The sequence below is a fragment of the Natator depressus genome, chromosome 1 (genome assembly GCF_965152275.1).
Source record: "Natator depressus isolate rNatDep1 chromosome 1, rNatDep2.hap1, whole genome shotgun sequence".
In the NCBI taxonomy this organism is placed as follows: domain Eukaryota; kingdom Metazoa; phylum Chordata; order Testudines; family Cheloniidae; genus Natator; species Natator depressus.
Genome location: NC_134234.1, coordinates 223,457,523 through 223,473,436, shown reverse-complemented (window position 1 = coordinate 223,473,436; position 15,914 = coordinate 223,457,523). Strand labels below are relative to the sequence as shown.

At 41.6% G+C, this 15,914-nt stretch overlaps 1 protein-coding gene across 2 annotated transcripts in view; it reads right to left on the bottom strand.

Moving 5' to 3' along the window:
• WNT7B (Wnt family member 7B) overlaps positions 1 to 15,914 on the bottom strand; it is a 127,672-nt gene that overhangs the window by 53,790 nt on the left and 57,968 nt on the right. For both annotated transcript variants that reach the window (XM_074949033.1, XM_074949023.1), the window contains exon 2: positions 5,526 to 5,752. In XM_074949033.1, coding sequence (XP_074805134.1) covers positions 5,526 to 5,752 — 227 coding nt within the window. The remainder of the gene's footprint in view (positions 1 to 5,525; positions 5,753 to 15,914) is intronic.

Sequence of the window (15,914 nt, the reverse complement as noted above, 5' to 3'; positions counted from 1 at the left end):
TTTAGTAGCCTCTTGTGTAGGACCTTATCAAAGGCCTTTGCAAAGTCTACAACAACACAACAAACAATTTATTTAGATGTGTTGGTCCCAGGATAGGGGAGAGAGACAAGGTGGATGAAGAAGAGCTCTGTGGAGCTTGAAAGCTTGTCTCTCTCACCAACAGAAGTTGGTACAATAAAAGATATTACCTCACCCACATAAATAAATTATGTCAACCTCTTCTCCTCTATTCACCATTTTACAATACATTCAAAGAATTGTAAGCAATTTGTGAGTCACAACTTTCCTTTACAGAAACCATGCTGGTTAAACCCTGTTTATAATGATTTTCCAGGTGTGTTGTTATTTTGTTTGTAATTATTATTTCAACTAATTTACTAGCTTCAGATGTAAGGCGTACCAGTTTATAATTCCCTGGATCACATCTGGAGTCTTCTTAAGCCATTTTCAGATTTTTTTTCTTCTTGCTTTTACTTTTATTGTACATTCTTGTGTGCCCCTTCCTTTCCTTTTCATTGTTCCATCTTCATTCTATTGCTTCAGCTACGAGTTGTTCCATCTCTTCGCTTTCATGCTCCATTTATGATTTCTCTGCTCTCTCCTTCTTTCTCCATGTTTTATCAGTTTCCCCTTTTCTCCCTCTATTCTCTTAATCTTCCTCTGTCTCTCATTCCTTCTTAAGTCTCTCCCTTTCCCCACTCACTACCCCCCTTCATTCCTTTATCTCTGTGCCCCACTCCCAAACTCCTCCCGTTTCTTTCTTGACTTTCTTAGTCAGTCTCCTAATAACACTCCTCTAGTCTATTCTATCTCTAATGCCTTTCCATTCATGTTACCACTCATTTATACCCACACTTTGCCACACAACACACACACACTTTGCAAGATATATACCACCACACTCCACCAGGCATGCATATGTGCTTATATGTGCCTACTCTGCCATACATTCTCTCTCTCTCTCTCTCTCTCTCACACACACACACACACAATCTGCCACAAACTCTGCAAACAAGGGCCATCTACAATATTCTCCCTCTAAGCCAGGGGATAAGGGCCCATGATTTCCAACCCCAAATCAAGGGAGATGACCTAATATTCTGTCATCTGCCCAACTGAGGTGTAGTGCACACTCAGGTATCTTCTTCCTTCACCCCAAGTAGAGGGGAGTGACTTTTCTCCTTCCTATTGAACTACCTCCCTACCCTACCCCACCCCCATCAAGGGGGGAGGAACAATGTTTTTCTCTACCCCAACCTGTGTTGGGCTGAAACTGAGCTGGGAGGGGACATATGGACTAGAAGTAGCTGCAGTATGAGCCAACTGGCAGGAAAGGAGTGTTGAAGGACCTCACCCAGGGTATGTCCACACTGCAATCAGAGGTGTGATGGCAGAACATGTAGATGTACCAAGCTAGCTCTGGTAACAATAGCAGTGAAGGTGCGGCAGAACGGACTTCCATACAGGCTGATTGCCTGAGTATGTACTCAGGACCAAGGCGGTCTTGCACACCCCAGTGCCGCCATACATGCTGTCACAGCTTTGCTGCTATTGGTACCCGAGCTAGCCAGATGAAAGCTAGCTCAGATATGTCTACATATGCTACAATCACACCTCTGATTGCAGGGTAGGCATGGCCCCAGAGTGAGCAGGATGGAGTGGAGCTGGTTGGCCAGCTTGGCGGGAGAAAGAGACGTCCAGCTCAGTAGTGAGCACTGGGCTTAGATCAGTGGCTTTTAACCTTTCCAGACTACTGTACCCCTTTCAGGAGTCTGATTTGTCTTGCGTACCCCCACGTTTCACCTCACTTAAAAACTACTTACTTACAAAATCAAGCATAAAAATACAGAAGAGTCATAGCACACTATTACTGAAAAATTGCTTACTTTCTCATATTTACTATATCATTATAAAAATCAATTGGAGTATAAATATTGTACTTACATTTCAGTGTATAGTATATATAGAGCAGTGTAAACAAGTCATTGTCTGTATGGAATTATAGCTTGTACTGACTTTACTAGTGCTTTTTACGTAGCCTGTTGTAAAACGGGGCAAATATCTAGCTGAGCTGATGTACCCCCTGGAAGATCTCTGCATATCCCCAGGGGTATGGGTACCCCTGGTTGAGAACCACTGGCTTAGATAAACTGTCTGTTTACATTAGGGCAGGGAGGCCTGGTTAGCATTTGCCAGTCATATTGTCCATTTAGATCTACCTTTGCTAAATAACATGTCATCTGCAAAAGTTCCACCTCACTACTCACCTCTTTCCCGCGATCCTTAATTACTATGTTAAAAACACTGGTCTTTGTGGCATCCCACTGTTAACTTTTTGCCATCCATCCTTACTGTCTCTCTTACACATTTCTGATCCACTCTCTAACCATGGCCACAAAGTCTCATGAGGGACTTTAAATTATGACTTCAGATAAATTTTGACAGCTAGTGGTTCTTTAGCCACTGTTTTGTTGACATACACAAAGAATTCTAGCAGACTAGAGAGGCATGTTTTTTTCCTTACAGAAGCCATCCAGACATATTTTAATCATATCACATTACCCTAAAATCATTAGTATTACCCTTGAAAAGAAGTAGGTTTTTAAAAGTGCAGTTTTCAGCTGTGCTGAACAGAAGAAACTATGGCGATTAGCAAAGAACAAAGCAAAATGACAAACCAAAAGTTGCTCAAAACTGGAGATTTAAGGTCTCATACCTTTTCCCAGTCTTCAACTACTAGGAGCAAAATTACACAGGGCTAGAAGCACTTTCATCAAAGACTAAACACTGATGCTCCAGTCCAGCAAAAGCATTTGAGCATGTGTTTATCTTTAAGAACATGAGTTATCTCATTGACATCATCAAGACTACTCACACGCTTAAAGTCAAGCACATGCTTAAAATGCTTTAGTGAATCAAGGCCTGAGAGCATAAACACACAGCTCTTTTTCAGTGCAGCACTTATTGTACTTGGCACATATACGTTTCTAGAAAATCTGTATTGAGCAACAGCATCTGACTACTTGCCATGGCAGAGGGTGGGGAGGGTTGGTAAATTGGGAACTCTCAGGGCTTTATCAGTTGGGCTTCTGAATGCTGCAGCTGCCCCATGTGCACTATTACCATTAATTTCTTAATTCAAGCCCCAAGTTGCAAAACCATCACATGTCCACACCCCAGTTTAAGTTCCAAAGCACAAGTAAATAGAGTGATAGGGCTCAACAACCAGATACTCCTGGTTCAGCCAGAACAAAGGAATTAGGTAAACACATGTTGGCATTGGCATAGTCTGACTCCTACTGCCTCTGGCTTGGCAAAGGGTAAGCAAAATATGACTAATCTAATAAATAAAATAGAATTGATACTGAAGAAATTCTACAGGTGTGGAGTCACGGGCAGCTTCACTATCAACAGTGTATCATGATTTCACCATTGAACAACAGATGTCAGTGAGGTAGCAGAAAAGCTTCCCCTTAAACATTAAAACCCCCAAACCACTAGCATTTGAAGAGGTTCAGCCATTTCTCTCTCCTCAGTAGGCAGCAGCAAGGAAGTGCCTGTGTAATTAGGTGGCTTGATGTCATTCTGGTGCAATTAATGTTAAGGATAAAACTCAAATTACCCCCATTACTTGGAGGTTTGCTAGTTTGAGGATTGTCAACCTCTTTCCCCTTCTGGAGCCCTTCTTTTTGTGCAACAGTGAGAGAACTGAAGGATTATGCCAGTATCCAACAAAATTACAGCCATGTTTTCCCCATTTTGCATGACCAGAAAATTGCTACAGGTGTAAAAAGGACTAAAAGAGAAAACCTTCTTTCTCCAGATGAACTTAGAAATATCTTACTACAAGTGTAGAAAGAAACACTGACCAGTGAGATTGCATGAATGCGAAACTACTTGGAAAGGATGAGTCAACCAGTTCAGACATAACAATACCTCTTCATCTCTGCCCTTCCCCGAGCCAAACTCAAATGCAGCCAAACCTTTTCTGAGCTTCAGAAAAGTTCAGATAATAGTTTCTCCCATTTTTCTCTTCTGCACTTCTGTGTTTTTGTGTGACATGGAAGTGCCAAGACACACTGAGCCAGGTCTTCAGCTGATATTAATCAGCTCCACTAAAGTCAGTGCAGTTATGCTGGTTTACAGCAGTTTGGGAAATAGCCCATTGTGCCCATGAGATTTTCAGCCCTGCATCCAACTCAAAGGCTTTGCATAGTTGTTGGGTGAATATTCAAATCAATGCTTGTTTGAACCAAACATCAGCTTTTTGAGATTCACTCCTCACTAGTGTTAAAGGAAATGCCTTACTCCCGCAAGACAACCCAAGCACCATATGAGTAGGATGACCAGATAGCAAATGTGTAAAATCAGGACAGGGGGTGGGGCGTAATAGCCTCCTATATAAGAAAAAGCCCAGACTATCAGGACTGTCCATCTGGTCACCCTACATACGAGCCCTTCACTCCTCACATGGGCAGTGCATAAAGTTATGTCATTCTTTCACAGTGTTACAGAAATCACTGATTGAACACCACAGGCCAAATTCGACTTTTGGTTCCCCCATGTGACTGACCACCCTTATTAAAATCAAGCACAGATATCACCGAGAGAAGAATTTGATCCAAGGAAGATATTTACAGCTACACAAAGGAAGGTGATTGTAGTATTTTCTGGGACGTGTGGGACTATATGCTTTCTTTCTAGCAAATATTGATTCAATGAAACATTGTGATAACCAGACACAACAAACCAGTACTCTTGCATTTAAATAACAAACTGTGCAATTGATGGTGCTAGGGCAGCTTTTGAGAGACAGATAAAGGGAAAGATATCTGACCAGAATCCTGAGCTGAGCTGAAGATGACAGTGACGATGTCAATGTTGGAGATATAGAGAGTTATTTTGTAAGATCTCTCCTCATGAAATATCATCACACATAGAATTGGTGGAAAGTGATAACACATGATACTGACTATCCTGTAAGAGTTTGTCCTATATGCCAAGTAATTTTTTTTTAATATTTTTCACTTCAGATAATTTGTAGAGTCATCTTCACATGATAATAATCTGAGCAGAATATTTATGCATCACTGCTCTGTACTGGATGGAGCTGATTTTAGTTCCATTCCCACTATTACTGTGGAATTCTGACTGGTCATAGTATGCAGCACAGTAACAATCCTGAAGTCCTAAATGCCTACAAAGTTGTTATGAAATTATGGGATGAAATTGACTCAGGTTACTGCTGCCCATACAGAATATTCTAGTCATTATCACATGTGGAGTGGTATGAATAATGAAAGACTCAACCTAGAAATCTCTACGCATTTTTCAGCTACTACAAAATAGGGTTAGCTAAGATCAGAAAAAGTGCCACTGTTGTTCTGGAGGGTGCATTGGTTTATTTTGTGTGGTGTGTAAATGCCTTATAGCATTACATCTCTAAAGCACTGCAAGGGGAGAGCCAAAAGGCGAGCAGTCCCAATTTATTATTATTAACAACACTATTTTAAAGAATCCCTTACCTACTCGAAGCTCTTGTCCAAAGACTGTTTTCTCTCCCAGCGCGGAGCAGTTCCACCTGCCATAGCGGAACTGATATTGGCATTCATTGATTCCCATCTGTGCCCCTTCTCCGATCACTATGATGGCATCAGGGCGGCTCTGGCAGATCGCTCGTTGCCGCGGGGCCAAGCCTGGGATTTTGTTGCAGATTATATTTGCTCCTAAAGCCACCACAGATGACAAAGCTCTGAAGAAAAGTAGAAAGAGGCATTAGAATTTAATTGAGACCATTAACTCCATTTGTTCCACATTGCAGTGTGGCTCACAAGGCAATGGGCAAACAGCAAAATGTTTGGAAGTTTGGTTCCTATAATTATGCAGACTTATCTCAACCGCTTTGGTCTGGCAAATGGGGTTGAAAATCTTGCAAAATTTCCAGGAATTCCTGGTTTCATTTGGGCCAGAAAGCCCACATGAACAGCTTCGTTCATGGAATATTGGCAATTCTGCATCTGGTCCCAGATAAAACCAGGAAGTAAGGAGAGGTGAAAAGTAATATTGAAAAACATAAGTCAACATGTCATTGAACTTTGTAGAGTCTCAAAGGTTCAGGTTCATCTTGAGTGTTGTGCTTAGGTTCAGCTTCAGTATTTAATTTACCAGAGCTGTTCACCCACCTCTAATTTTAAACTATGGAATAAAATTTAGAGAATGACTTTATTCTACCAACATTGTTGCCCATTATTATTAACTTAAAGTACTGAGTGAATAATGGAAATTTATGAGTATTAATCAAGATATGGCACAAAATCATATTTTCAGACCTGGCAAACGTCTTGGACCAACATGCTCACCAACATGCAACATCTGTAACTGAAACTTGTGTCTTTCTTATTTTTCAATATATTTTCAGAGCGATAGCTCATGAGTTACAACTCATTCTGAAGACTGCCCTTACCTTGCATCTGCCCAATGTAAGCCAACTAACTGTTTAAGTTTGACAAGATTTCCAGTTTAGGCCATACATTTATCATTTTCCAGTTCATTTTTCAACACCTTTATCTGATGCATGTACAGCATTTTTTTAAAAAATAAAACATGGGATAAAATTTTCAATATGGACTAAGTGATTTAGGAGCCTGTCTCATTTTCAAAAGACTTATTAAGATTTAGGCTCCTAAGTCATTCTTGCAAATGGGACTTACGCTCCCAAGGGGCTTAGGTTCTTATACCCATGGGCTAGAATTGATGGCCAGGAATGTCCAGACTAGTTGCCATGAAAACATTCTAGGTTATGCTTCTTAAATTCAGAGCCACACTAAGGAGAGGGTAAGTGGTGCCTGGAGGCGTTATGCCTGTTCCATGCCCCACCGCACCTAGACAAACTTCCTCTAACCTAGTAAAAGCTGCTGGCAGAGCTAGCCAGGCCCACTGCCCTATCCCAATGCAAACTGGAGTGCTGGGAGACAATTCATGGCTTCTTCCTCTCTGGAAGTTTCTTCATACTGCAGGGAAGGAGCTCTCTGTGCCATTTACCAAGCTAGCTCACCCAATAGCTTACTGTGCACTGAAAAAATGTTGGTGGTCTCAGTTCACTTCCTAGAAGACAAGTGTCTACAACAAACACCATTGCTGACCATCTCCGCAAAGTACGTGTTCCACCCCCGGACAGGGCTGAGGCACTTGGATGTGGCCCATGAATCACAAGATTTGAAGCTGCCTCCTATGTGGGTCCATAAAAGGGTGAACTTGTTCCCCCACCACCTTGCACACTCATTCAGGGCAGCAACAATGTAGCCCTTAATTAGAGCTGGTCAAAAAATTTCTGACAGAAGAGTCTTCCACAGGAAAATACCAATTTGACAAAATCAAAACATTTACCAGTAACGTTATTGATTTAGTCAAAATTGTCAATGACAAATTATTGAAACATTTTGTTTCTACAAGGTTGAAGCATTTTGTTTCAACTTTATCATTTTTACTTTTATAATATAATAGATAATATAGTAAAAAAGATAAAATTGAAATGAAGCACTCACCAAAACAAAATATCTGAATTTCCCACAGAACAGAGATTTAGAGTTTCAGCCAGTTCTACCCTTAATCTTCAATTTGGCAGAGCTTTCTAAATTGACATTCCATTAAATTTATCCACAGCTTTTATATCTGGTTGAATCATTTGAATTTTAGGATATTAGAGAAGAGTTAATGTGAGCATAGTGTGCTGTATTTCCTTTTTAAAAGAGATGTGTCAGAAGTACAAAATTTGGATCCAAATCTGACCCCTCCCAAAGTTTGGGACATGAAGGTTCAGATTGGGAGTTTTAATTCACTGGTGCTGGGGCCCAGACACAAAGTTGAGAATGGAACCAAAAGTTCCCAAAATTCTGGCATATTCTGAACCAGGTTTTGGTTCTGGCCTATCTCTATTTAACTAACAATATAAAATCTTTAAATGTGTGAGTCCTTAAATCAGGACTTGGATGTCTTTCTAAAAGATATGCTGTAGCTCAACCACGTTATGGGCTTGATGCAGAAATTACTGGGTGAGGTTCTCCAACCTGTGTTATGCAGGAGGTCTGACTAGATGATCGTTTGGTCTCTTCTGGCCTTAAAAATCTATGAATCTGTGAAAATTAGAGAAGAATTTGGGTCATAGTGAAGAAACCTGAATATTTGGTTTAGGATTCAGGCAATTCTCAATACTACATAACAACTAATCCATTTTCTTTCATTGTTTATAGGGCTTTTCTCCCTCTGATTATCATGACATGCGATACTGGTAAGTACAATGTGTATAGTATGATCATGTTGCAGTACAAAAAGGCTTAAAAGGAGAAAAAATGTATTGCATTAATAACTGGTGAATTATGGGCTAGAAACATTTGCACTTTGTTATGATCACTTTAAAATGCTGGGATCCCTTTCTGAATTGTATTAATTGCCAGGTCTTGTCCTTTTATGCCAGTCAAGTGGCAATAATGAAAAGGCATTTTATATGCATTGTGTACAGTCAATCACATGAAATTCCAAAGTGTACACATTTTAACATGAAGGACATTAGTGGGAGGCCACTTCCAGTGACTAACAAAATGCTGCTGTATGAATTTCCAACTAACTAAATCAATAATGCAACTACATGATGGATCACTACTGAAACCACAGTTGACTGCAGGGGGCTTCATACAAGGGATTTGCTTTAACGTAAGACAATGGGGGGAGAACAGCTTTCAAATGTGGTTCTACTCTGAAAATGGCTTATTATAAATAGCATTGACAAGGTTCCATGTTTATTCATCCTAATGACTCCAGAACAAATTTGCTCAGTTTACAAGTATTTAACTGCCAGCTCTGCAAACTCAGTCTGGGCCCTTGTCTACACAAACTAGGAGGCTCTGAATCGTAGAGCGTTCTAACATGTTTTGGGCTAACTGCCTTATGTAGACCTGCTGGTGCACTCTAAAAGGTACCTAATGCACATTAATACAGTCCTGTATGAAACGGGACGACATCAGTGTGAACTAAGTACCTTTTATAGTGTGCCAGCAGGGTCTACACAGGGCAGTTAGAGCATGTTAGAGCGCTCTACAATTCACACCCCTCTAATTCACACTGCAATGCCATCTTGACAAGTCCTGGGATCTTAAAGTCAAGCCGAGCTTGTGCATCATCACCTGAAATAAAGATTCCACAGGCCACATTCTGCTTTTAGTTACATCTTTGCAACTCCATTACCTTTAAATTATACAGGTGCAACCTGATTGCATTTAGGCAAGTTACACGGTTGTAAATGAAGGCATAACATGAAGACATTGGGGTTACACAGGTGGTTCCACAATAGGAATTTAGTCAACAGTTCTGCTGATGGTGGGTGAGTCTAAAAAGAATCTAGATCAGCTGTGTTGTTTCTGCAGGGCTGGAAGTAAAAATTTGTTTTTTCACTGGAATCAGAGGATGTGACATTAAACAAACACAGGGAGCAGAATAGCTGAAGAAGGTGGTGATGGTCTCACATAGTCATTTTTTCAGGGCAGAACTACACTTTAAACTGTATCCAGGGCTCCCTGCATGAGAAGATGGGGCTGGTTGGGCACTTTCAGCACATCTCTAAGGTGCATCTGTGAGGTGCACTGGGCCCCTTCTCCAGTCAGTGCCTCCTAGACTGGCTCTGGCTGTCTTTGAGCCCTACAGTAGAGATTGTGGGCCTGCTGTAGAATTTTCCCTCCGGTGGGCTCTGTTTCCTCGGTTATACCAGTAGAAGCAGTCCTACACACAAACACACACACTATATAGTATGTGTGTCAATGAGAGCTGCAGCACTTCTGAATATCAAGTCCAAAGGGTGTATCAATTTGCGGCCTCAAAAATGACGGCACCCAAGATTATAATTTGGATCAAAGTCAGCTATGTATTTACACAAACGGTGAAATTCTGGCTGCATTGAAGTCAATGGAAATGTTGCCACTGACTTTACAGGGCCAAGTTTTCACTCAGAGAATACTATGTGTGTCTCGTTAGCCAAATATTTCAGATTTTCCTATAATCTTGGTGCCTCCATTTTTGAGTGGTCGACTTGAGACACCTGTTGAGACGAGCTGAGTCCTTAGCAGCTCTCGTTGACCTCATCTCAATTTGAGCACGCAAAACCTGAGGCACCCAAAATCAAAGGACAGTTTTGGCCATAGCGTGTATGCATGCATTAAAGATATGCATTGGTTTCACCTCACTACTATCTGGTAGTTTGAGCGTGGAACTGACATGCAGAACTGTATGCCTTGGTCAGCTACTGACTCCGTGGCAAACCTTAGGCAAATGACTTTCTTCGGTATGGCTTAGCTTTCCCATCTGTACAATAGTAGACTCCTATCTGCCTCACAAAGGTGTTGTGAGGCTTAATTAACTAATGTTAGTGAAATGGCTTGAGATACTGTTGATGAAAGGCACTATATAAATGCAAACAATAATTACTGGGGGATGTGGGGGTGTTATTGGTAGTACTTCCCAAGGGACTTGCCCTCTCTTTTCAGCCTAAATTTACCAGCATATCCCTCAGACCTGTTGTTAGCTGTTAAATTGTTACTCTAATTTATTGCCAAAAGAAATGCTGACTCATGAAACTGAGATTTTGGAAAACTGTATTTATATTAAAGAAATGCACCCAAAAGTCTTCCATGCTTCCTCGTCTGCTGTTTCTTGTGGCATCCCTCAGTTTGTGCGTTTGTCACACATTCTAAAGGGCTGTGTTGCACATTTGGGCTTTGACAGGTTAAATGCTACATCTGTAACTGGATTGAGAGTGATTTGCTTTATAACAACTGTCAAAAAACCACAATCCACATGCCACATTTAGCCATTGTCTGCCATCTAATCTTTCCTCCAGGAGCAGTAGTCTTACCACAAGGAAATCCTGAGTGCAGTGCTTTGTTCAGATTTCTGGTGTAACCATACAGTACGGTGATAATGTGTGCACAATTCTGAGTTCTACATTTGTTCATCAATGTGAAATACCCATTTAAGCAATATCAATGGAACCACGTGGCATCTCTTAGAGATTAATAATAATTAATTCACAGGGAATTGGTTGCAGTGATTTTTTTATTGTTGTAAGTAAAGAGAGGTCAAAACCAAAACTCTGACTCTGAATCTGGGTTTGGATACAAGTTTAAAGTTCAAACCTACAACAGGCGAAATCTAAACAGGGCATGGGAATACCCTGACGTTTGGGAAGGTTTGGATTCACATCAAGAGTTTGAAACCTCAAGTTCAGGGTTCAGATTTTTAAAAAATCAATCTGCAGTCATAACTGTTCCCCCTAGGCTAGATATAAGCAAAATATTCTTAACAAAAGGAGGGGTGGTTTGTTTTAAATTGCCTGTTTTTCAAGCATATAAAGCAATGTTTCTAATAATTCCAGTTTTTGTGCCAAATGAGTTTTGTTACCTACCTACTTCTCCCCCACACTGCTTTCATAGTAATTTCTCACAAACTTTTATGCAAAACTGCAAAATCATAGCATCTTGAGCAAGTGAATTTTACAAGCCAGTCATAAAAATATTATGGCCCCTTGAAATTTCACAGAAATTTGAGGGCTGAAAAAGTATGTGAAATGGAAAGCTGTAAAATTTCATGCAAAATTGTGCAAATGTTTCTGAACAAATTTCAACCTCTACCATAAGCATTTGCTACCTACCATAAGGCAGATTTACTGCTGTTTTGTACGTTGCTTTCTCAGTCCCCTAACCAGCAAACACATGTATGTGTTTGTCTTGTGCATGTGAGCAGTCTGATTGGGGTCAATGGGACAGCTCACGTCCATAAAGTTAATCACATGAATAAGTGTTTTCAGGATCAGGGCCTTTGTCAGAACTATTCTGGTAAATATAGAAATCATATCCATCCATCCTTACAGCAAAGAGAATGAAAACAAAATAACTACCACCTTGTCAGAGAGAATGTCTTTTACTGTTATTAGTAGAACCTGAATTGTTACCATACGATAAAATACAGGTAAAAATATGTAAACCTTAAAGGTGTTCCCAAGCCTTGAAATACAGACCCGCGGGTTGGCTCTGACAAATATCTAACCAAAGTAAAAATCAAACAGATATAGTAAACGGTCCAGGCATTTGATACAGATATACTACATCTAGTTCATGTTTACCCAATACACTTCTGTTTAAAAAAATCTTACTTTTTACCACTTTTTTCCCCCAGAAAATATATGCTACTGGAACAAATGGCATTTGACCCCAAGTCCCAAACAAAGGGTGATATCAGGGTGCACTAACTTCCTTTGTGATGCTCCTGGGCCAACTGAATTCAACTCCAAGTGAATCTAAAGCACCAGGCTAATTTGGATTCCTTGCTGCCTAGCAGTACAACACACAAGACTTTCACTAGACCAGCCTGACTGTATAGTCTTTGATTAGATGCCTTTCTGTGATATCACCTCAAACTGTGCTGCTTAATATTAAGCTTAAATTGCTGTTGGGTAGGAATACATTTTCAGCATGGAATGAAGAGATTTAGCCACACAAATCCCATTAGAAGAGGAGTTGCATGGCTAAAATCCCTGTGCACTGTACTGAAAACTTACCCCAGAGTGTCTGATAAAAAGCTCTATAATGGAATCTTTGTTAAAAAGAACCACTGACATATTTTGTGGTGACATTGTGACACATCTGAAACAGTACACCCCTACTGAATGGTTTATTTAATTAAGAATTCCTAAGTAAATATTTTGAGCATGCATAAGTTGCAGAAATTGGCAGAAGCTTTCCCAGCTCTGAATTCCATCTGCATATATTTATGCTTTCAATTTTGTTTTCCACAGCAGGCTTCAAGAAATCATTGTTCTGTGCATGTGATATTGAAATGGAAATCAAATAAGCCTGCTCAGTTCTGCCCTGCGGTGCGCTGATCCTTGCTGGAGCTCCAGCTTGATTCTCAAAACCGGTGCCATCGCAATGTTATCGCCTGCACTACACAAAAGGGAGAGATTTTTAAGTGAGTGCAAGTGATATGGCCAGACAAAAAAAATCTCATTTAAGTAACATCATTCACCTGCCACTGCAAAATGGAACTAGTAGGGTAGGTAGACTTGAGGGATGAGTCACGCCGGGGGCAGAGGTGAACGACATGCCTGTGCAAGGGGGAAGTGGGAGTGAAAACTCTCTGGATGTTCCTGCTTTTGTTACATGCAACAGATTGGTTGAGAAGGGCAGAGCACTGGATTCACTCCCCTTACACACCAGCCAGCCAAGCCGAGCTGGCAAGGGCTGTTGCAATTAGACAGGCAGTAAATTATTGCTCCCTAGGAGGAAATAGAGGAGAAATTGTATCTCAAGAGGTGTGCCTCTGAGTCACAATGCCTCCGGCGGTGCAGCCGATGCACCCCCGCTTGCTGAGGGCTTCACCTCAAGTCACAATCTATGCCCTAGCAATTAGCAATAGTTCAAATAGGAGGTGGAATCAGGTCCCTTGCTTCACAGACTTCTGGATGATTGCACTTTACAGAATATAAAGTCCATGTTTGAATGCACTATCTTTAGGATCTAGCAAATGCATTGCAAAAAAGTCCATATTTTGAATATCAAGAGAAACACTCCAAAGGGTAAGTTTTATTAGACCACAGGGAGATGTCAAAGTCCTATCACCGTAGGGCAGATTCTGCCACCATTGCTCATGTTAAGTAGTGTATTTTACTCCATAAATAGTCCCATAGGGCTAAGTTGTGACTTGGACTATCTGTTCATGCAAGGGAGCGAGGGGAACTAATAACTGCCCTTGCAACCTTGTGCAAGCTACCCAGAACTCAGATGTGGGTGCATAAGAGTAAGGGGGTATCCCACACCCAATTACCTCCCCACCCCAAGCAGGTAGGCAGGGAGTGGAAAGAGCCTGGGCTCCACCTTCTTAACCACATATGATCTGGCAGAAGGGGTTTTGTAATTTGTTCCTGGTATAAACCGGCAGTAAATTGATAACTCCCAGAGCAAGGCGGAAGTGGGGAGGAGCTCTGATTCAGAGGCATCTGAGTCAGTGTTGCCTGGGGCAGTGCTTGGCTCTGTGCCTAAAGTCATAACCTAGGCCATTGCAATCAGTGGTGTTCTTCATCCAGTGTAAGAAAGAGTGTCAGAATCTAGCCCTGAGTTATTTATAACATGGGGCTGGATGAAGCACTGGATAGTACACTCTGTGACTAATCCTGCCCTGAGAAGAGAATGGACTAGTTTATCTCGCAGACATTATCCATCTCTAATTTATTTAAACCCAATCTCTGCTAGGCGGGTGTCGGGTTGTCCTTCAGTTCTCTGTTAAATGAAAGAGTGGAGTATGTTCTGGTAATTTTTCAAAGCCTAGCAACTGGGTCAGTTTGGACTAAATGACTGCTGGAGATTGCTGTTTCTGTGCTGATACCAGTAATGCTGGTAGTCTTTACTTAATGGCGTATTCCTAATGCAGTAGAGGCTCTCTTGTTCTAAACAGTGGCACTGTTTGTTGTGCCCCCCAGCCTCTGCTCTAAGATCGCATTCCAGGCAAGATTGCTGCTTGCTTTATATGCTGACACACAGGAGAGAGGGGGTGTAAGGTCCTCCCCTTGTTTCCCTGAGCAGCTTACATCGTACTGGGAGAAAAGCAGCCTCCACGGTCCCCCTCCCATGTAAGCGGGCAGGGAGTGGGTAAACAGGGGGAGGGAGTGGATGGAGTCTTGATTCCACTCTGCAAAATACATCAGCCATCACTGCACAAGTATAGCCCAGACCAGTTTAGATTGATCTGCAGGCATAGACCTCTAGCAGATTATTTCCTTGAGTAAGGAGGAATCAAGAACTGAATTTTGACTCCCAGAGTCACACATATCTCTCTGATCTCTTCCAGAGTCAGACAGCTAGGCGCTATCCTTCCTGAAGCAGACTGTCAGGTCACAGTGTAGGCCTCAGATTGGTTGGCTTCTAACCGTTCTAGCATTTGGTTCAAATGCAATGCTGGATTCTTTGTTCTTCTAGCCTTCCCAAGATTTTTCTAACACTTAAGAAAACAATATTACACGGCTAGCACCATTACACGACATTATTGGTGAGTAAGCACAGCCAGGCAGAGTCCCTGAATGATGACACAGGCACAAGGTCATTTAACCACCAGAACCACATCTGTTGATTGGGTGCAGAGGCAGCTCTGGTCCTGCTGCTAGTGATGCAGATGTAAACAGTGTCAGTCTTTCCCCCATGCAGATTGCACACACAGACCCTCTTCTGCATTGCCTCTCAAAGATGTGGAGAAGCCACAGTCTTAGTGGCCAAGCAACACCCACTCATCCGACCAGCACAGCAAACCTCTTGTAGCACAAATATTCTCTCCTGATGCATACAGCTAATAAAACAGGCCTTTTTGGACCATCCGATAGAATATAATTTGCAATCAAATTCTACAAGATGGATGAAAAAACCTGTACAAGTGTGCTCAGTTTCTATGTTAATACTGACCAGAAGATTGTCTCTTGCCCTAAATAGCCGGGCAGGGAAGTTTAGGAAATAGAAGGCATGTCCATACTCCCCGGTGCAGCCTTTGCAGGACTGCTGCTACTCCAGCCACGTAGGTGGATCAGGAGTAGGAGAGATGTGGTGAGGAATGCTGGAGCCAAGGATTTGCACCTGCCCCCCATTCCAGTGCACCAGCCAACAGAGCGGAGCCAGCACAGAGCGGGGAGTAATCTGTCCCCTTTTTGTTATAATCAAGGCCTCTAGTGATAACTGTTATTGAACCAAAACTCTTCATGTCGACTTGTATTGTAAACTCTTTGGGGGTGAGAAAGAGTGTCTGTCTGTTCTGTGTTTGCACAGCGCCTAGCACAATGGGGCTTTGCTCCATGGCTGGGGCTCCTACGTGCTATGGTAGTACAAATAGTA